This window comes from Ambystoma mexicanum, chromosome 8, assembly GCF_040938575.1.
Source record: "Ambystoma mexicanum isolate Mex_15411 chromosome 8, UKY_AmexF1_1, whole genome shotgun sequence".
Taxonomy (NCBI): Eukaryota; Metazoa; Chordata; class Amphibia; order Caudata; family Ambystomatidae; genus Ambystoma; species Ambystoma mexicanum.
Window position 1 is genome coordinate 397,788,611 of NC_090929.1, and position 23,135 is coordinate 397,811,745.

Sequence of the window (23,135 nt, forward strand, 5' to 3'; positions counted from 1 at the left end):
GTATTAGATCCATACACTATTGTTTTCATACACTTGTGTATTAATTTCATACACTATTGTATTTGTGCGTTCATGTGAGAGACTTTGTCACAGCAAAGGTTATACAATTTTCTAAGATAGCCTATACATTCATATGCGAAACTTTGTCACACCAACACATGTTTCAATCTAACTAGGCCGTCTTCAGGGCGTAATGACAGTGAAGCTTAACACAACCAGCATTTTTATTGCATGTGTTAACAATTCGTGTTGCAAAAAAAAGGTTTGGGGAAGAGGCAAACACAGCGAGAGCAAAGAAAAAAAACACAGGGGAGAAAATAAAAATAAAAGGAAGTCAGTATAAAAGTGAGCATAACTTCTGTGTCTTAGTTACAAGCAATACAGTTTTGGCATGTCGTTAGTTTACATATTACCCATGTGTGGTTTTTGTTTATAGATCATGAGAACAAATCATTCATCATAAATGCTCTTAAAAATAGTTAAATATGGAATGGCTGTTTTGTCAACACTTTGAGTTGTTTTAGCCACTTGTCACATTCGTGAGTCTAAACACCAATATGATTACGATTGGGAGCCAAAATAAATGATTTAACCTGTCTCCAAATTACTCATGCGGGCAAGTTACTGTGCATTGGGCCAGTTGATATGATATTTAGCGGACGCATAACATTTTAGCATTAGAGTCCTTCTGTAAGTCATATATGTGAATTAGGAGTTTTCGAAAGTGCTCAGTGGCAGATACAGTTAAGGTACCTTAAATATATGTTGGGCTATCAGTATATCTTGGTAGTCCTAGTCCCGGATTGGATTTGAAAAGCTCATAGCCTGAGCGGCATTGGTGGATTGCGTTTTAACTGGTATTCTATGGAGACATAACAAAGAAAATGCCATCACTGACTTACTGTGAGAAACCGGCGCATTCGCGCGGGAAAATAAATTGAAGCGTTTCTTATTTCATAAATAAATTCGCATTTTTTTACCTGATAAATATAGTGATTTTCGGTTATGTGTTCTCCGCCTTCAATGGTCAGCTTCATGTAATACCGGCTCAGTGCACAGACTGGTGTCAGGCGCCGTCGGGCAGTTTCTGATGCATCAGCAAGTGACTTTCGTTACCATAGTGTCAAGTAGTTCTGTTCCAGAAGGCAGTATACAGAGTATTCACAATAGGTCAAAAGAACATAGTAGGACAAGTAAACACTGACCAGGGCTTGGTGTAAAAGAGATATAATTATTTATTTAAAACCACATCTAGAAAAACACACAGGCACTAATAGTAAGCAATTCAGAAACACGGTCACTAAAAGATATACACTCCCTTAAAAGAATATTAGACAATTCTTTAGTAAAGCCCCACTTATTTTCAGACAGCGGTGAGCTCTTACCGTAGATGGCACTCTAATAATTTGTTTTAAAAGGGAGAGAAAAGCAGAGAATAAATTGAAACAGATCCCAACACTTTTTCACGAACACAACAAGAGAGGAAGGCAAATTAACACCGTGAGTTTAGAGTCAGTAGGCCGGATCCACTTTATAAGGATCAAAACGAAATGTGTCCAAGGTCACACGGTTGCAGTGCACAAAAGTCTTGTAACGGTTCAAAAAGGAGTTGGACCAAAGAAAGGGACCAGTCCAGAAGGTTAAGGGGTTATTATTACCTTGTAGCAATCTTTGGAAAGAGAGTCCTGGCGGACACGGTACCTTAAAGTGGTGAGAATACTCCAGTAGGGGCAGTTGTTCCTGGCAGCGGATGCAAGTCGGTGCTTCGTCCGGGGGAAGAGACCGGCTTGTCTGCGAGCATTGGGAAGTGACGTCAACATGAAATATTCACATTTCATCCAGGCTTGTCTTTCACGATTGGGAAAAAAAACACACCCACGATAAAAAAAAGCCTTTTCCACGAGAACTGATTTTCATATTACCTTGTTGTTTAAATATAAAATGCACACGCACCTTTTAAATCTGAGAACCTGTAACAAAACATGGCCGTATAGCATAATTTCAATATGAGACATGCTGCAGCTTTGCTTCCAAGGATTGCAGTGGACTTGCAGTTGTGGATCGATTTAGAGGTGGCGGCCAGGGGTTGATTCCTGTCAAGGGTTCTAAACCCTGCTACAGCCTGCTATTATTCTTTATTCATTTTTTAAATTGCTTAAACATACTGCGGGGATAACTTCTGCTCTCTCAAAAAAGTGGGCAGACACCGTCCACCCGCGTGTTCTCTAGACTTGAGCCCTGCCACCCACCCATTTAAGCCTCAACAACATGAGGTGTTGCTTATTAAAATAAGAAAGGGGCTATAAAAAGATTTGCGGGATGTCCAGCATCCCAGGGAGCACCACAATTTTAATGAGAGAAATTCAAGCCATCATTGATAAGTACATTTTAATCTGTTTTTCCACCTTCGCTTCCAGGGCATTTGAAGGGTTCGATTCGGAACGTGGTGTGAAGTACCGAAAAGGTCGCAGAAAGGATTAACGACCTTTTCGGTACTTCTCACCTATTCTGAAGGTGGCGCATTGTTCCGAAGTCGGAACGAATGCAGCTCTTTTGCAATGCATTTGACGGTTGCTACGATGGGTGATAAACCGTCCTCGCAACCAGCACTTTTGTTACGCAGCATTTTGCATGCCGATTCCTGTGGCACTCCTCCAGTTTTGCACACGGCACATAAAGTGGTGCACAAGTACAGCACCACTTTGGTGTCGCTTTTATGGAGGGGTGTTATTTGAGTGGACAAATTAATCAACATGCCCTGCTGGGCTCTATGTGGGATTGCATGCCCTATAGCAGAGTAGCATATGTGTCCCAAACATTGTAATAGTGTATTATGTAAAGCCTGCTTAGTAATAACTGTGCCTGGATGCGTGGGTGACATAGACTGCCTGAAGATGATTTACTTATCGCACACCTTCATATGGTTTCTTGGCATTTAACTAGCCAGTGTAGTTTGCGCTAGTGTGCCCAGGCCATGTTGATACCTGCATTTGCAATGCACAGCACCAGCGTAATTTCTGCCGCACTTTAGCAAAATTACGATTTCCTTGTTATTTTACAAAAAATGCTGCTGAGATTTTTTCAGTCCGTCAGTTTTCGACAGAAACAGGCGCATTGTTGGCACTGCGACGACTCCCAGGCCCACTTGAGAATAAGCGTGGTGCCTGGGCGTCAGGAAAAGGCGCAGTGAAGCATGCTGTTTAGCATGCTTACTGCGCCTAAATGAGAATAGGGCCCTGAGCATTTCCATGTATTTACTTTGTAACAGTTTTGCCGGCTCCTTGGAGACAAAGATCCCCAGGCATTGCACTTTCTCCCCGTGCTCCAATTAAAGACCCCGTTAGAGCCCCATTGCTCACCAAGGTGCTTTATAACTGGGGTCAATGGTAGTAATTCCGATTTTTACACGATTGGCTTGAAGGCCGCCACATTTGTGCCAATATTCACCAAAGGGTTGGTGACAGAAGCCACAGGTTCTGTGCAAACGGCATCTCCCAATCGTTTTTGTTCTGCTCATCCTAACCTCTGAGTATTAAACATGTAAGCATTTTCTCCAAATGAAGTAAAATTAATTTGACAGAATCGCTTTCACATGCTGCAACCTTTTTACAGATGTATCTTAATTTACCTTTGAAGGATACCAGGCATGAGTTTACCTTTCTATTATTTTTATTTATTTGGAAACGTGCACAAAATGTGCAGTCTGATTAACTGTTCACACCACATGAAACGTGCTGATTCATGTTAGCTGCTGCGTCCTTTGTAAGAACTGCTTACTGATCACTTTCCATAAACAAGTATTTTGTTTGCTCTGATGTTAAGGAACAAGACAGGGTGATCAAGGAAAAAGATGCTGAACTTGTGCAACTTTTTAATGAACTACAAAATCTGATGAAAGTAAATGAAGAGCTTGAACGGAACAGTGCTTGCTCACTGAAGGAGAAAGATGGCGTTATATCAACGCTCCAGGAGTCATTAGCTAACAGGAATCACGATGCAGAGGTATGTTGAACACCAAAATCCATGAATACGTTTGCAAAATAATGTATTGGTGTTCTATTTCTCAAAAGCTTGTCTCACTGTGTAAGATGTATACTTCTCTGTACCTAAAATACCTTCGTTAAATAAGCAGGAGGTTAATTCCAGCTGCCATTTATACATCTATATTTTCGAAATCCTATGCTCAGAATTCCATATGGTGTATCTCTGCAGGCTGTTTTTGGGCCTTTCACCACCACCTCCCTTTATTACCCTTTTTTCTCCAAGCTGAAGGGAAGGTATGGTATCCCAAGTATTGACACTGACAGAATGGATGCAATTTGTTAAACCTTTATTGAAAATGTTGGAGTTGGAGAAACTCCTATTCAGCCCTATAACTAAAATGGGAGTAGTCTCGACCATCAAACGATAAACAAAACAGGCCTAGTGGAGTCTGTCAAATAAAAATGGCCGATACGAACAAAAACCTAATGCCTGTCCTGTCTCTTGTACACAAAGTGTAAACAGAAGAAAATGTACGCAAAAGGAAAAGTCAGTGTTCAAATGATAATGTGGCTGAACCAGCTCTCCTCCCCACGTTGGGCCTCACAAGTTAAGGCGATCCTTGCAGGCAGGATGACGCACTCTGGCTGAGCTTCTAATACAGTACAAAACTGTGGATCGAGGCCCACCTGGCCTTCCACGTTTAAAGTTCCTTTCTCTGACTCTCAAAATAATGTTTCAACCAAAACGTTCACAAAGGTCCCCCTCTTCCGGGCTCAGACTTCTCACGATACAGTTCACACAAAGTTGCAAGGGGGCTACCTTTCCAAGCTTAATACACTTCGGGTCTCCCTAACTAAGGCTTGGACCACTTTCAGATGTCGAAGTCTTTTGAATGTGCGTGGCTTTCTTTACAGACCATTGCAGGATCAATTCAACTCAATGTTCACTATTTACTTTCACGCTTGCTGTTTGTTTGCCCTTTAGCATCAAACAATGCACCTTTCACTGAGACTTTTGAATGGGCTACTTTCTTTCACCGGACCACTCTGTTACTTAGTATAGCTGATCTTGCAGCTGTATTTCACTTTAAAGTTCATTTACAGGTCTGCCTTTCTTCACGTCTCATCCACATGCGTGCAGCCTTCACTTGTGATTTCATGTTGCTTCCTCATTGACTTTAACACACACCAGTCTCTCAGATTGTTTGCCAACTCACCGGCTTTAGTCGCTTCTTTCTTATTTGGCGTTTTCTGATTTTCGAGTCAAGGTTAGTTCCACGGGCTTGACCTCACCTCCCCAACTCTGCTGTTCATCCAGGTGGGTCGCTGCCATCCTTGAAGCATAATGTAATCTTCACTCGTGGGATCTGGCCTTCTCCATGAGTCTTTCGCAGCCTGTCAGAGGCAGCAACCTCCAATAGGGAAGCCTTGGGGTTTTCGGTGCCCACTGCTCTCGCCCCTTGGTCTGTTGCTCTGCTCCAGTAGGTGTGCCTTTGTCCCAGAAGTTCTGCTCATTCTCGTGTTCCACCTTGCTCAAAGTGTGTCTTTAGGTGTTGCCTTTTGTTCGTGTGAGGAGAGCTAATTGGTATCAGGTGTATGCACTTAGAGTAAAGTGCCTGACTTTGCCTGACCCGATTAACGGGACATGTCCAGTAGCATGTGAGAGAGTAAGTCTGGTTACTCTCAGGCACCCTCTTCCTCCGCCCAGTGTTTGTGTAAAAAAAAAAGGGGGGGGGGTTGTGACTAAGGGAAATCTTAAAAATAGGATGGGGTAGATGAAGAAAAAAGGGGGAAAAACCACATCTCACCATCGGCTGTCTCATCCCCACTCCCCAAAGACCCCTCACCCAGGTGATCCTCCCCCACTGGTCTACACCCAGGGTCTGGATCCAAAGGCGAAGGCCCTGACCTGGCCACTTGAGACATAGATCCCTGGGTACTAGCGGGTTAGATACCCTCCGGTTTCTTACGCAGCTTACTACTATGTCCTGTCCACTTTCTTCCCTGCTTGTACACGTGGGAAACATTTTTCTTCTTGTTACATTTTAACTTGATTTTTTTACTTGCGTTTGCAAGTCCTGCACCCGGATGTGCCTAGCCTCTCTTGGATAATGTTTTCAACGCTGGAAACACCTTAAAGTAGATGGGACACTACTTTTTTTCACAGCAGTCTGCACTACTGACACTGGAGTGTCTCTGGGCCCTGTAGGGACTCTACGCAGTTGCATGGTACCTGTCCCCTTCCTTACCAAAGACCACTCAAAGGTTAATGTACAATGGCTAATCCTGTCATTAACCTGGGGTGCCTTGTTTTCGTCCTAAAATCCAGCACGCAGGCTAACTGGGATGCTATCACCATGGCCATTATGTCTGTTATGGTGGGTTTACTTTAAGGATACATAAAATCATGTGAGAAGGCTCAGGAGAGGTTTCTCCTCTTTAATTGACTGCAGACTTAAGGGCCGTTAAAATAATTGTCAGCCAGTGTATGTTAGGGTCGTTTCTAAAGTGGCAGCTTCTGCTAAATCTATGGGATGTCCACTGGACTCTATTTTTGAGATCCATACAGATGAAATGTTGACCTTGCCCAGATCTTTTTGGGGGCATTTTATGGCCCCTTGCGTCCCTCACTGTCCATATCATCTGAAGGTAGTGTCAGTTCAAGCGCAAACTAAGCTTTTGCATGTCACTATTAACCCAGTCACTGAGAAGAATTCCCTTTATTCTGAGAGTCCACCTTCCGCCTGCTAGGTTGCATGCCATCATTCCAAGCACCTCCACGAGACTCAGGTTTGCAGAGTTGTTGCACTGAAATTCACTATTCCTGTGCATTAAATGCCTCATCCTTCTAAAACATGTATGAAGGTTGGTTCCTTTTGAAAAATAAGCAAATCTGCATAGTCGGTATAAAAGCAGGGCTTAAGCCCCAAGTAAGGCAGAGGTTGAACATTTTCTGCTAATAAGCAGCAGCCTGCCTTTCTGTCTCGCTGCTCGCAGTAATGCGCGCCTCTGTTTTTCATCCCTAACTGTGAACATAATCCTACTGTTCCTTTTCTTTTCATCTTATTCAATGCAAACTTAGGGGTTCCTACTTTGTTTTTATAGACAATTGCACCACCTCGCCTTGAATTTCCATGCAAGCCTAATAGGAAGAAACATGTCAGGCTTAAGGTACACTGAGTCACATATAAATTACTAAGGAATACATTAATACCAAATATTAATGATAGGTTATTGTTAAATGAAGACACCTGTAGATTGGATATGCATGTTTGTATGTGCAGAACTGGTAATAGGAAGATTAACCATATGCATTTGTTGTGATGTTAATCCTAGATGATTGTTTAGAAACAATTGAGAATACAATGAATACATTTTGTCCAGAAATGTGTCATTGTTTTTTTCACCTTGGAGAATTCTAATATTTAGCATGGTTTATTTTACTAGTTGAACGTTTTATTTTTCATGAATATTCTTCCACGAATTCATGTTTCCATTAGAAGAGAGGTGTATCTATCTATCTATCTATCTATCTATCTATCTATCTATCTATCTATCTATCTATCTATCTATCTATCTATCTATCTATCTGTTTATAGTGACTGTTTTGACAGTCAAAGTTTCTAGATACTAAGGTTTTGACACAAAAGCAACGAAAACAAGTTTCGAATGCATTTTCAAATTTATTTTTTTTAATGGAGGGTTCCCACTCAACCTCCCGTTTTTCTTTTTAAAACAAACTTTTTTGTCTATCTAATTTTCTGTATTGCACCTTACACCCACTGGCCTCAAAGGGCTCACAAGACCGATACAACAGAAAAATGATTAAGAGTCATAGCAGGACGGAGGTCTAAATAAGCTGGTGGTTAGAATCTAATCAGTTCCTAAGTCAAACGGATACTTCTTCAGTTGTTTTTTTTAATTGGGCTGTTGACTCACAGCCCTTGAGTGCAGAAGCAAGCTGGTTCCAAATGTTCGGGCCCCATGCATTGAAGCTTGAGCCACCAAGTTTCTTCAACATGACTCTAGGTTGCTGTAGAAGGGTGTCTTTATTGGGACAAAGAGTTTGTTGAAAAGGAACTCTGGAAATTCCGGCTAAAAGAGGGACTTTACCTCTCAGGCAATTATGGACTATCTTGGTACCTTTAAGTCTAATTCTTTGGCTAAATAACATGGGTGCGTCGATCAGTGCCACAAAAGGCCCAAAATAGCTCAATTTTGGGTCACTTGAAGACTTTTTACATTTGCCTGAGAGGATCCAATAAGGAGGCTTTTGCAATAGTCCAGTTTAGTATTGATGATTGCAGCCGCGATCGTGGCCCTGTTGGTCTCGAAGAGATAAGGACGGATTTGCCTAACAGATGAATGTAGTAGGAGCAGGAGGATGTGAGGTGTAGAACATGTTTATTGAAAGAAAGATGAGGGTCAAAGTAGACCCCCAGTATCTTCACATAATCGGAGACCTTGATGGTATTTCCTCCAATGACAAAACTGCTGTAGGACGGGCCAAGACATTTACGTTATTTCTGTGTGTCCAAGATGAATAGTTCTTTTTTCTTGTTATATAAAGCCAAGGAGTTTCTCGCCATATAAAATTGTTAAAGATATAATGTATCAATTCAAGATCTTTACTATATAGGCCTGATAATTCGATCACAATCTGGGTGTCGTCTGTGTAGTTTGTGAACCGCACGCCCAGAGAGGAAAGCAGGTCACACAAGGGTTTTATATAGATGTTAAATAATAGCTGTGATAGGCAGGATCCCTGCTGAACCCTATAGGTCAAAACTGCTTTTTGGGAATGTGCATTGTCCTTGGTACATAGGCAAACCAATTGGCTGCAGAAATGGAACACCCACCTACTTGGGCTAATCTATCGGTCAGAATGGCATGATCTACAAGATCAAAGGCGGCCGAAAGATCCAGAAGAAGTAACAGAGCTTGGTCGCCTCTATCAATAATGTTGGACTTCATATATAAAAGGGCAGTTTCGGTTCTGTGATTAAAACGAAACCCAGACTGGCCAGTGGCAACGATGTTGTTTTGCTGCACAAAACTTTGATACTGATTTTTTTGCCAGTTTGTCCAAAATGTTCAATAGGAAAGGGACATTAGTGATTGGCCGGAGGTTTCCGGGATCACTAGTATCAAGAATCTCTTTTTTTAATGAAGGCGAAATCCAGGCTTCCTTAATGCTAACTGGGACAGAGGATTCAGTGAAAGATCGATTGACAAGAGTGGTTACCCAGGGCACCAAGGAGCTCTGAAATTCTTGAAAGAGCAGGGCAGGAAAACTATCTCCTTTTATATGTTGTCGGTTTCAGCTTGACTATAGCCTCCTGAACTTCACTTTCTGAAACCTCACGAAAACAGGAGGAGAAACTACGATCAGGAGGGCAGTCTGAGGGGCTTTCAGTATCGTAGGATTGAAGTAGTTGGAGTTGATCCAGAATATTTTGTTGATATGTTTTAGTTTTCGGAGTGAAATATTCATGAATGTGTTGACACCATGCATTAATTGCTTCAGGGAGAGGATCTATTGAGATGCCCTTTAATTCTGAAAGCATTTTAAAACGTTCCCTCGGCTTAGATTTAGCTGTTTCAATTCTGGCATTTAATTTGTCTGCTTTAGCTTTCAGCAAGAGGTTCTTATAGACCTTCACGGAGGACTTCTAAGTAGCGAGTGAGACATCAGAGGGATGTTTGGGCCACTGACGTTCTGCTCTTCTTTTTGCTGCCCTAGCAGTAAGGATATTTGTGGAGAGCCACAATTTAAGCGGGGGCTGCTTTCTTATGAGAAGCCTGTTTCAGAGGGGCTAGGTGTTCAAAAGGCCTTCCTGAAAGCTGACATGAAGTCATCCAGTGATATATCATCATCAAAAGGGGTGGGGAAGAGAAAGAACAGTGTATGTAAATGCCTTGTGTGATAACGTTTTAGAGTTCCTAATGCAGGCAATTCGTTGAGTAGGTACATAGGGTTTCGCCATCTCTAAATAGGTAGAGGCTTCAAAGGCAATTGATAAATGGTCTGACCAGGGACAGGTCTGGGCCTTAACATTAGTAATCTCCATATTTTGAGACACTATCCAGTCAAGTGTGTTACCGCCACATGGGTAGGTCCTGTCACATGTTGTGTGAAACCAAGATTTACTAGAGTGTTTAAGAGAGGATACAGCGTCTCGGCATGCAGGGTCATTGGCCCATAGATTAAAGTCGCCCAGAACTAGTAAAGGTGAGTGTGGTTTAGAAATGCTGCGTAGCAAGGCCAATAGTTGTTCCTCAGATGTGAATGTTAGCTCTGGAGGCCTATAAAGAACTAAAATGCTAAGGACACTAGTAGAATTAAGTTGTAATTTAGGTAACATAACCTCACAGTGTTCAAAAGGAGGTATGTTAGAAATATACAGATTCAGGTATTTGCGAAACATCAAAGCAACTCTTCCACCCCTACCCATATCCCGGTCTACATGTAAAATATATCACATGCTGTGCAAATGGTCTGACATCAAGTGGTAACCGCGGAGTATTGCATCTTGTCTTTCGCGGACCGAAAGGGAACGTCGGCACAAGCGTGTCTGTAACACTATCCCTATCGTGACGTGTCGTGTACCCAAAAATCCCTCATGCGCCGAGGTCCCTCAGATTGTTTTTTTCCACCCAGATAACTGGTGGCCCTACTTACTGCGGAGCTCTTTCATAAGACATTGTTATAACTTGTTTATCGACTTTCTCGATTATCCCCTGATAGTAACTTCGACAGTGCTTCCTCTGCTACGCCGAAGACAACGGGGGACTTCAATGCCTAAACTCCACCAGCAGAGCCGTCCACGTGGCCAGGCCCTCTGGCCGGCCTACACAGTAGGGAGAGCGGGGTTGGGGTGGTCATATCCTTTCAGCTATGTCTCTCCTCTTTCCCCCTCTATGCCCTCTATGTCCGGTCACCACATTTATTACCTTTCGCTATGGAAAGGACTCCATTTAGGTTTTGCCCCTCTTGCAGGGCCAGATACCCCTGGAAGGACAAGCACGATAAGTGCAATAATTATCTACCGCTCAACGTGACAAAGCACGGTGCGCGGCCTGCACACTCCTTCGACCTAAAACGCTTAAGGAGCGCCGAGTTAAGTGGTGGGCCTCCTACAGCATGTCGCGGGCTGGATCTTGTTCCCCCACCGCTGCACCCGCTGAAAGTGACAGGGGCACTAGTGATGAACAGGCATCTGTGCCGGATGCCATCGACCTTACAACGGACACCTCTAGGTCCGCCACGCCCGTCCCTGACCCCGCTAGGCCTGACGTGAGTCACGCTATGGGGAAAACATCCGGCGACAAGGGCGTACAAGATCGCAAACACACTAAACACACAACCCCTGTCCCGGTATCAACGGTACCGTTGAAACGGGCGAAGGCGCCGACAGCACTGCCAAAAAGTTTCGACTGAATCCTCTGATCCTCAAAATCAGCAGCCTTCCCCGCATCGGCAGCAGCGCCTTGCGACTGGGCCTTCAAAAAAATAAGGGCGCTCCCTCCAAACCACATTCGGCCGTCGAAGCGTGCTCGTCTGATGTTCCGGCGCCCTCTAAGGCCTCAGTAGAGGAAATATCTACTGCTATGGCTCCTAGTCGCCCGGTAGTAGAAAAAGCTACCGCTAGGCCTCCTTGTCATACGGCACGCCCCGCTTTGCTGAACATCGCCGAAAACATTGCTAGGATTGCTTCGGCAGTGGAGCTGAAGCCTAAAGACTTAAACGAAGCACAAGGAAAGGGCCACGGACACGTGGAAAGATGCGCTGCAACTCACCGATGCTCAAGAAGATTACGAGGAGAGTCGGGAGCCTTTGGCTAGCTCTATGGGCAACACATTTCGTTGCCATAGGGAGCAAAATGACAATTTTCCACCTTTTGACATTTCTGGTTCATCTAAATGGACCAAAGACAAATTTGAAGGGTGCATGGACCGTTTGGGAAGGTTTGTCTCACTTTCAGAGCAGCCTACCCCCAAGAGACCTCGGGAGGACCCTCTTACTAAATTTCCTAAATATGTTGGACCTTCTCAAGAACAGTTCACTTCTATCCACCCAGAAGATGAGATCGAGATGGACACTTATCAGGACATTTATAATAAGGAAGTGGAGAGTACCTTCCTACAAGACTACACTGTGGATGACCAGGCAGATCCCACAGAAGGCTGGGAGGACACTCACCAGGTTGAGACAGAACCATGGCCGCCAAGCTTCTCCAGTGGACGATCAAATGGCATTCAATGCCATCTTAAGACAGGCGGCAGATTATTTTAAAATCGCCACCTAGGAGGCCCTACCTGAACAAGATTTCGTGGAGGATATTCTTAAATTAAAAAAAAAACCTCCAGCCCAGCCATACCTCTCCTAAATTCCATTAAAAGGAGATTGGCTCCCTCCCTGGTCACACCAGCCCAGACCAGGGCAGTAAATCCAAGAGTGGAGAAATTATTTCGGCCGTCATCTACTGACCCTACATATATTAAAGGCCATGCCACCCCTGATTACCTAGTGGTTACCACCACCTGGAAACTGGCAGGAGTACCCCTTGCTACGGGAGAGGCAACTCCCATTAAGGACTCAAAAAGGTTGTATGCATTGGGTAAGCGAATTACCATAGCAGCTGCTTTTACCACGTGCATAGCAAACACTACGTTGCTTGCCAGTTATACCGATACACAGTGGAACCTTATACAAGAAGGTCTCCAGGAGGTGCCTGAACCCGCAAGAACCAGATTACTCCCCGTCATGGCCGAGGGCAATCAGGTCAACCAAAATGAACTAAAAAACACTTTGGATACTGCAGAGACAGCAGGAAGATCCCTAGCCCAGGGCACCCTGCTCAAACGGCACCTTGGCTCCAAAACTCTGGCTTAAAGCCGGAGACCCAAGCAGCCCTTATTAATAAACCTATCGAGGAGTCGACTCTCTTTGGTAAAGCAGTCGACGATGCTCTAGAGACTGCCAAAAAATAGCACGAGGCTCTTAAGTCCCGGCAACAAATCACAAAAAAACCCTCTCCCCAGAGAGGAAACGGTTCCCGCCGGTCCTTTCGAGGCCAATCCCGTTCTGCACAAAACATGTAGAATACGGGAAACACCTGGAACTCAGGACAAGCATCCAGCACCCCTGCCAACTATCCACCTAGGGGTCAGCGGCGCGGGAAAGGCAGAGGCAGAGGCCCCAATTCCAGAGAAGCCACAGCCTCTGGTCAAAAATGACCTACGGATCAAGGTCCCCTCCTATGTCACCCCGGTCGGGGGGCGCTTAACATCTTTCCTTTCGGCATGGGAGGGGATTACATCAGACCAGTGGGTTCTAAAAAACGTCACCCAAGGGTACTGTGTGGAATTCGCCCGACCCCCACTATTCAGACCGCCCAGAACACGACGCCTGACGCCAGACCATCTGCGAATCCTAATACAAGAAGTAGAAGCACTTCTGGGAAAGGACGCCATAGAAGCCGTCCCTGTTCTTCAGATAAACAAGGGTATTTATTCAGTGTACTTCCTTGTACCCAAAAAGGACCTCACCATGCACCCTGTGTTAGACTTGCGCCCAGTGAACAAATTTGTCAAACCTCAAAAGTTTTGTATAGTAACCCTGCAGGAAGTAATCCCACTGTTGAAACAGGGGGATTACATGGCCACATTGGACATGAAAGATGCATAAATTCATATTTCAAAGTGGCCAGCACACAGAAAATATCTAAGGTTCATGATGGAGGACAGGCACTATCAATTAAAAGTACTCCCCTTCGGCATTGCCTCAGTGCCAAAGGTGTTTACGAAGGTCCTGGCAGTAGCGACAGCACACCTGTGCAGACTATCCATCCCTGTTTACCCTTACCTTGACGACTGGCTCATAGCAGGCGACTCTTACGAAACATGTCTAGTGAATACTCAGAAGACAATAGACCTCCTGTTCAGTCTGGGATTCTCCATCAACGAGAAGAAATCCAGCTTGGACCCCAGTCAAGTCGAGCAATTTCTAGGGGCTCCGATTCAGACAAAGGACGGTCTCGTCTTCTCCAACGAGAGGGTTCAGAAAATGCTTTCTCAGATCCCTCAATATGTAGCCAGTCGGGAAGTGACGGTACGCAAGGCCGTGCGCTTGCTAGGTATGATGCGTCATGCATTTACTTAGTTCCCCACGCATGGCTGCGCATGCGTCCCATGCAAGAGTGGCTCAACAGCCAGTGGTGTCAGGCCAGCGGGCAATGGGAAGATCTGGTTGTTTTCTCGCCAGCCCTCGTTCTCTCTCTGCAGTGGTGGTTGAGGTGAAAACCTCTTGAAGGGAAAGACCTTCACCACTCGTGCAGTTGAAGCCACACTCACGACAGACGCATCTCTCACAGGGCGGGGGTGCTCACCTGCTTCAGCAGACAACGCATTGAGTGCGGTCCCCACAAGTTGCGTCCAACCATATAAATCTGTTAGAACTGCTAGCGGTATTCAAAGCACTGAAGGCCTTTCAGACACAGCTACAAGAGAAGACAGTCCTGGTCCTGACGGACAGCACCACAGCCATGTATTAACTAAACAAACATGGGGCACACACTCTCCAGAGCTATCCAAGCTGTCCCAGAAGATTTGGATGTGGGCTCTCAAACACAAGATGTTCCTACTGTCACAACACGTTCCAGGAGAACTCCATCTTTAGCGTACATTCTCAGCAGAGATTTCCCACTGCCTGTAGAATACGAATTGCGTCTGCACAAAGACATTGTCTCCAACGTCTTCGCAGAATGGGGCTTCCCAGAGATCGACCTGTTCGCAACTCGGGAGAATGCACAATGCCAAGACTACGCCTCCAGGTACCCCCAGAACCGCTTCAAGTGGAACAGACTCTGGATAAAATGGTCAGGGAAATGTGTCTACGCCCCTCTCCACCCCCCCGACTACCCTACTCAACAATATAGTGCACAAGATGCACCAGGAACCCAGTTACCTTGATTTTGGTGGCCCCCATGTAGGCACGCCAACCGTGGTTCGCTCATCTAATGGAAATGCCCCTCTCTCCCCCCCCCCCCCCCCCCGGTGAAACTACCCTGCCCGTACAACATGTTGTCTCAGGACAAAGGGGAGACACTGCACCCATGCCCGCAAACTCTGAACTTAGCAGCCTCGCACCTGAGGTCATAGAGTTTGGACACCTTCAACTCCCTCAGGGAGGCTTGAAAACCTAACACTCATTATTGCTATTCCAGTAAGTGGAAACGCTTTGTCATCTGGTGTAAAACCAAGGGCGTCAATCCCATTAACTGCTCACCTGCCCACATTGTGTTGTACCCAACTCATTTGTTAGACTCAGGTTTGGTTTTTAATTCCCTAAAGGTTCATCTAGCTGCTCTATCAGCCTACACTACGTCACAACAGAAAGTGTTGTGGTGGAAAATACCTGTTATTAAGCCTTTTATGGAAGGGGTTAAGAGAATTCACCCCCCCCCCATTTCTAACCCAGCTACCAGATGGGATCTAAATGTGGTTTTGACCACACCTATGGGGTCTCCCTTTGAGCCAATGCATAAAGCAAGTCTAAAAGACCTTACTTACAAGACTGCCTTCCTAGTGGCTATCACTTCTATTAGAAGGGTTAGCGAACTACAGGCCCTTTCAGTTCTAGACCCTTTTGTTACAGTCCACAGGGATAACGTGGTTCTGCGCACTCATCCCAGATTGCGGCTAAATTCATCTTGAAGTTCCATGTAAACCAATCAATCGAACTACCCACTTTCTTCCAGAATCCCACTAACATGGGCGAAAGAAGCCTACACACAGTAGATGTGTGCAGGGCAGTCATGTTTTACCTGGAAAGAACGAAACCACTGAGAAAGACTAACCAGTCTTTCGTTTCATTGGCAGCTCGTAGAGAAGGGGATCCTGTCTCTAAATCAGCTATCTCAAGGTAGATTGTCAAAGCACTGTGACTTCATATCTTTTATTGCAAATGTTCCCCTTGAGTCCATTTGCAAAGCGGCAACCTGGAGTTCTGTACACACCTTTACAAAACACTATTGCCTAGACACTCATTCTAGATCTGATTCTCAGGTGGGACAAGCAGTATTAAGACATCTTTTCACTTCTGTTCCTTCTCACAACCCACTTCCAACTCCGGGTACTGCTCGCTAGTCTATGCACCGCATGGGATTCTAAGCCGATGAATCACTATTATAGCATTTCTGATGATTGTATCTGCTTAGATTCACATGCGCCCACCATGCCTCTCCGCTTGGGTGGAAGGAACATAGACGTCTAACTACTTTCTCTCTTATGTACTCACTCACAATAGCCTTGGGCTCCCTCATGGCACAAGAAATACAATTGGAGGGACCTCGGGGCCTGAAGGATTTTGGGTGCACTACATGTCACGATGGGGATAGTGTTATAGACACACCTATGCCGACGTCCCCTTTCGGTCCTCGAAAGACAAGATGCAATACTCTGCTATTAATGCTGGATGTCGGACCATGTGCACAGCATGTGAATCTAAGCAGATACAATCATCAGAAATGCTATTACGGTGAGTAATGCATGTCATCATAATATATAATATTATCCCTTAGTGTGTTTCAAATTATATTTTCTACTGTGCAGAGATATTACTGCTGTCAATTTTCTGTAAACATGCAATGCAGCACAAAATCTGCCTGTCCTCTCAAATTTCAGCTGTGAAAGCTAGTTCGAGGGTATTGTGTCCTCTGACGTATTCCACATCTATGACAGGTAATGACCACAGCTGTGCTTCTTCGGAACATTCTTCCGCACAGGTGTCCTGCTTCGATGTCGATACGCTGTCCCTCGAGGGCCTCCGTCAAGGGTCGACGTCACCGGATGTTATATATTGGACGCACATCACCCATAGACTCAGTTCTGTTTTTTCCGCAAACGTGTTTGCTTTGGAATCTCGGCGCGCTCGATTCTTCTACTTCGAAAACAATGTCTTCGTCTTCTACCCCAAAGTCGGGCTTTAAAAAATTTTGGGACTGCGGTTCGAAAATGTCCATCATGGACCCGCACGGCATCTGCCTCTGGTGCCTCAGCGAAAGCCACGCCACTGACGACTGCGATGACTGCCGCCAGTCCCTGACATCGAAGGCCTTGCGGGAACGGAAGAAGAAATTAACGGTATGTAGGTTGTCTAAGCCCCATAAGTCAAAATCTGCTGGGCTTTTGACCGACGACTTGAGTGATTCCCGCCATTCCTCTGCCTCTTTGAGGCATTCGCGGAAGCGCCGTCACCGGTCGCCTTCCCTGCCCTCGCCGGAGGACTCCGCCAGACGGCAGTTGACTTATCCCAGCAATTCTTCGTCGTAGGCAGTATGGGATGCATTCCGCCAGCAGATGGCGATTTTCGAATTGCAAGGCACAGTTCCGGCCGCGCCTTTGAAAGAAGCCGGCAGGGAATGGGCTTCGTCTGCCACTCACACGCTTTCGGGCTCGGGTGATCGCACGATCGCGAGCTGTCGAGTTCCCGACCAGACAAGAAAGATCGGTGTGCCAGATCCAGGTCCCGTTCCTCGACGCCACAGAGACCGTCGGAACCTGTGAAGCCTTCGACGAAGGTGTCGACGCCATCGGCGCCGGGTCCGTCGAAAGACTCTCGGGGCTCTGCCCTTGAGGAAGTTGTTGACGCTGTCTGCGCCTCGTTCGACGCCGATTCCCTCGGCGCCTTTTGTGGAAGATTTGCCGGAGGTGCCCCGGAGGGCGGTGGAAGCTCTGAGGAAGGCTCTCAGTAAATCTGTGAGGCCTGTTTTTGAGCCCTACTCTCTTCTCCTCCCAGATTGGACTTGTTCCAACCTTTGGAGTATATTTCAGAGGTGGAGGAAGGGTCTGATGAGGAGATGGTTGTGCCTCCTGATGTCCCTGATGACCTTTTGTCTTGTCACAGTCAAATGGAAGAACTCTGTCAGTCCTTGCAGGATGCCAGTGGTCTTGACACCTCTCCGGAGGTGGAGTTTGGCAGGCCTGAGCCTGCAACACCTGCCGAATCCTCCTATAGGCGTCTCATGTCGAGGGTGATGGAATACTTGGGGTGGTCTGCTCCACCTGTTGATTTTGATCTGGCGGACATCCTGGACCAAGATCCACCCACTGACCTGGTGTTGCCATTTCACATGGCTTTGCAAAGAAGGGTGACAGCGGCTTAGGCTGCTCTGGAGAGTCTCCCGGCAGTTGGTAAGTCGCTTTCGAAAAAATACTGCCCAGCCAGTAGTTACCCCTGCTACTTGTCGACGCACCCTACTCCAGAGAGTTTGGTGGTGCAGGCGGCTAAGGCCCCAGCGAAGCAGGCTGCGTACCCTACCATCCCTTCTAATGGGGACGATAATTGCTTTTATGGTAGGGCGAAGAAGCTATTTTCTTCTGGGGGTATGGCTTTGAAGGCAGCCAACTCCTTTTGTGCCTTGGCGAGATTCACTCACACTCTGTGGAATTGTGTATCTTTGGCGGCTGAACATATTCCTGAAGCGAAAGAACGGGATGGTTTTCTAGCCCTCGTGCAAGATGGCAAGGATGCCATATGTGAATCCACTGTGTCAGCTGGTCCATGGCTGCGAGCACCGTGATACGCAGGTTTGCGTGTTTGCGGAAGTCGGGGTTTGCTCCTGGTGTGCAATCCTGGCTTGTCAACATGCCCTTTGATGGTGTCCATCTTTTTGGCAGTAAGGCTCACGAGAGCCTTGAGAGGTTGCAGACCTCCAAAGCTGCAGCAAAGTCTTTGAGCGCTGCAGTACGTCAACCTCTGCCTTTTCGTCCTAGGGGACAGCAATGGAGGGGAGGTTCCTTTCGGTACTACTCTTCCTTTGGTAGATCGAGAGGAGCTGCCAGTCAAAGGGGCCACCGAAGGAGTACTAGAGGTGGAAAGCAAGGTACTAGAGGTGCCAAAGCTGCTGGGGCAGTTGCCTCTTTTCCCTCAGGCACTGCCACAGCCACGTCCGCTCAGTCATGAGGCCATGTCCCATGGTTTGCCAGTTGGGGGGCAGACTGGCTTGGAGAATGGCATGCTATTACTTCAGATGTTTGGGTTCTGGAGATCTTAAACAATGGCTACTGTCTCCCCTTACGGCAGAGGCCTCACGACAATCCACTGGGGAAGCTCTCTTTGAAGCGTTCGGATCCGCTCCTTGCGCAGAATTGAAGCGTTCGGATCCGCTCCTTGCGCAGGAAATCCTATCCCTGCTGGTGAAAGGCAACAAAGAATTGGTGCCTGTAGCGGAGAGGAACAAGGGATGGTATTCCCCTTATTTTTTGATACCGAAAAAAGACTGGGGATTGAGACCCATCATGGACTTGCGTGGGCTGAACAAGCTCCTCGGGAAGGACAAGTTCAAGATGGTAACTCTTTCTCAAGTCCTCCAGGCCCTTCAACTGCAAGATTGGTTGGTGTCTCTAGACCTCAAGGATGCTTACTTTCATGTGCCGATTCATCCAAAGCACAGGAAGTACCTGAGGTTTGCGGTTGGTGACTCACATTTTCAGTTTAGGGTCCTGCCGTTCGGATTGACCTCCGCCCAAGGGTCTTCACCAAGCTGATGGTGGTGGCAGCGTATCTCAGGAAAGGGGGGATTCACTTCTACCCCTACCTGGACAATTGGTTGATCAGGGCGCGTTCACCCGAGCAAGCCCTGGATCATCTGTCTGTCCCCTGCCACTCCCTTCACAAGCTGGGCTTCTCCCTCAATTTACAGGAGTCCCATTTGACACCTACCCAGCGGCTCCAGTACATCGGAGCAGTGCTAGACACTTCCCTGGGGCTGTGTTCGCCTCCCCAGGTGACGGCTCATTACATTCTGCAGCTGGTGGACAAGTTTCAACTTGCCCAGCGTCTCCCGGCGTTCGAGTTCTTGAGGTTGCTCAGCCTCATGGCATCCTGCATTTTCTTGGTGCCAGAGGCAAGGCTGCGGATGAGATCTCTTCAGTGGGCTCTCAAGATGCAGTGGTCACAGTTCTCGGACAGGATGTCGAATCCCGTTCAGATTCCGCCCTCGGTCGCACAGGATCTTCTGTTTTGGGCCGTCGAAGGCAATCTGATGAAGGGTGCTCCATTTTGGCAACTGTGGCCGGAGGTAACGATCATGACGGACGCATCCCTCACAGGTTGGGGAGCTCATGCCAACGAGCTGACAGCCAGCGGCCGTTGGTCTACGTCGGAGTCCGGACTCCGCATCAATCTGTTAGAGCTCCGGGCTGTCAGGCTAGCCCTGAAGGCTTTTCTGCCATCTGTGCGGGGGGGAAATGTCCTGATTATGACAGACCATACAGTGGCCATGCACTACCTCAACAAAAAGTGGGGGCAGGGTCACTCCCGTTGTGCAGGGAGGCAATGCAGCTCTAGTTCTGGGCCATTCAGCAGGACATTTCGATCTCGGCAGTTCATCTGGCCGGAGACGAAAAACGCGGCAGTGGACGCTCTGAGCAGGCAGATCACGGTCTCTCGAGTGGGAGCTGGCTCGGGAAGTTCTGTTGGAGATCTTCGCCCTTTGGGGAACCCCACAAGTGGATCTCTTCGCCACCAGTGTCAACTGGAAGTGCGAATGATTCTGCTTGCGGGAATTTCTTCCAAGAGGCTTAGGGGATGCATTCGTGGTGGAGTGGTCCTTTAAAACTGTATTTTTAGTTGCGGTTACTTCCGCATGCAGAGTGAGTGAGTTGCAGGCACTTTCCCCCAAACAACCCTTCACTGTGTTCCATAAGTATAGGGTTATCCTTAGGGTGCGGCCTTCTTTCCTCCCGAAGGTTGTGTCGGAATTCCACTTGAGCCAGAAGGTAATTCTTCTGGCGTTTTATCCTCCTCCACACCCTGACAAGGAAGAGGAGAGGCTCCATAGGTTGGATCCTAGGAGAGCTATGAGTTTCTATCTCTCACGGATGTTCCGGGTCAGAGTGGACGATCAGCTCTTTGTTGGTTATGCTGGAAGGCGTTTAGGTCAGGCTGTTCTCCAGCATGGGGTCTGGCATGGATTCACATGCTCATGAATATTCCCCGTCGTCAGGCTGGGAATCCTCGGTAAAGAAAAAATCAGTATCAGTTTTGTTTCTGATCTGTCTTTCGTAGTAGTAACCAATCACTGATCTCTGCGTCATACTGACCACAGCCAATGACTGCCCTCTACCTAAGCCCCGCCTCTGGCAGCCATCTTCAGATATTTACCGCACGTTCAAGTGTTGGGATCCTCGTGCTATTGCTCTCGAGCGTTAGTGCTATTTTTTCACGTTTTTTTCTCAAAAACTTATATTTTTTCGGTCAAAAGAGCCTCAAGCTCCACCGTTTCTTTATCCGATCAACGTGGACCCGTGTCGGATTCGTCTACGCCCCTCAAGGGTGAAGATTTCGTCGAGCCACGCTTTTGGAGGACTCCAGAAGTTTCTCAGGCCCATCTCGGACATGGCCCAGGAGAAGGGAAGCTCGACGCCCGGGAAGCTGTTCAGGGTCTGCCCTGGATGCCAGCTTCAGAATGTCTTTAAGGAGGACGAACACTCCCTTTGTCTTTACTGCCTACATGAGGACAAGACGCACGTGGAGAAGGACTGTGCGTTTTGCTTCAATATGTCGGAGCGGACCATGAAGGACCGCCATCAACGTCTTGCCAACTGGCTGGAAGGGAAGAGCCCGTCAGGCGAGAAGAAGAAGAAGAAGTCAGAGCGGTCTTCTAAGACCTTTGAGGACGCCCTGGCGACGGGGGTCCAACACAAGGCCAAGCACCGCGAGTCCGCTGGCACCGGGAGCGCCGAACAGTCGGGCTCTACGGGCGCCAGGCAGGGCGCATCCTCCCCGGCGCCATCAACCACGAGCCAACGCTCTGGTTCAGGTAAGAGGAAGGCCGAGCACCCGGCGAAGCTCCTGGAGAGACCCCGGTCGAGCTCGAAGGCCCCATCGGAGGGGGAGCGAGGCAGTGACCCTCCCCCCAAGGAGAAGGCGGCGAGCGCACTTAAGGTGGTGAAAGCCTTAATCCATCCGGCCAAGGCCTCTATCGAGACAGTCGCGGCGGCCCTGGCTCAGCCTGTGGAGGCTACACCAGTGGTGGCGACCTCGGGGCTCAGAGTCTCCCTGCCACCGCGGAGGGAGTCCTCTTTTATGCCCATCGACAGGACCCCCGTGAAACCTCCGACGGAGAAGAAAAAGGGGGGGGCAGGAGGTCGTTGTGGATTCGGCCTCAACCTCTGAGGAAGAGCTGATCGAAGTCTTAAGCCACGGCGTTGGTGTGGAAGAAGACCAGCCCGTCGGGAGGGACCCCGACGTAGGAGACAGCGATAACGTCGAGGGTGCCGACGGGGCCCCTGACCGCCCGTCGGACTCCCCTCGACCAGTGCCGCAAGACAACTCGGCGGCCATTTTGTTGGCTATACAGTCCTTATGCTCGGAGATAAGGATGAGACTGCCGTTACCACCAGCGGAGGAACCGCTCCCGACGGGGGAACCGGAGCCAGGCCCTTCTGGGAGCCCTCCTCCTAAGAGAAGAAGGATTCATCCTCCACCTCCTTTTCAGCCATCGCGCCCTGTTCAGCCCTCCTCCCCGCCCACGACTCGTGGGGATGATACGGGGACTGACACGGCCGCGACGGGTACGGACGACGAGGTTTACGACGAGGATCTGCCGTCGTCACCTCCCACCCGGGCTTCCCTGCCCGACGAGATTGGATCGTTTCACTCCATGATCGCCAGGGCATCCGAGCTTTTCCAGCTCTGCCCGGAAGAGAAGAAGAAGGAAGGTTTCCTTTATCAACGGCGCGAGGCCAAGAGGAAGACGGTCCTCTCTGTACCTCTACTGGACGATATTTGGGATGAGGGCCTCGCCCTCCTCAAGAACCCATCACCGACGCCGGCTAGAAGGGATCGGTACGAGAAGTACCAGGTCCCGGACGCGGCCCCCTTGTGCCTGCGGGCACAGCCGACCCCGGACTTGGTCGTCTCCGCGGCGGCCAGGAAGAAAGCGGGGGGGGCGCGGCCTCTACGTCGACCTCCCCGCCGGACGGCGAGGGAAAGAAGTTAGATACGATGGGACGCAGAGTCATCTCGTCTGCAGCGACGACGATTAAGGCGGCCAACGCCTTGGCTATCGTAGCCCGCTACGACAGGGAGTTGTGGTACAAACTGGCCCCCCTGCTGGACTTCCTACCGGACGACAAGAGGGC

The 23,135-nt window shown here is 47.8% G+C and overlaps 1 protein-coding gene across 5 annotated transcripts in view; it reads left to right on the forward strand.

The window, feature by feature from the left end:
- The window catches only part of CDK5RAP2 (CDK5 regulatory subunit associated protein 2), a 2,172,192-nt gene that overhangs the window by 632,456 nt on the left and 1,516,601 nt on the right, over window positions 1-23,135 (forward strand). For all 5 annotated transcript variants that reach the window (XM_069609888.1, XM_069609889.1, XM_069609892.1 and 2 more), the window contains one exon: window positions 3,823-4,002. In XM_069609888.1, coding sequence (XP_069465989.1) covers window positions 3,823-4,002 — 180 coding nt within the window. The remainder of the gene's footprint in view (window positions 1-3,822; window positions 4,003-23,135) is intronic.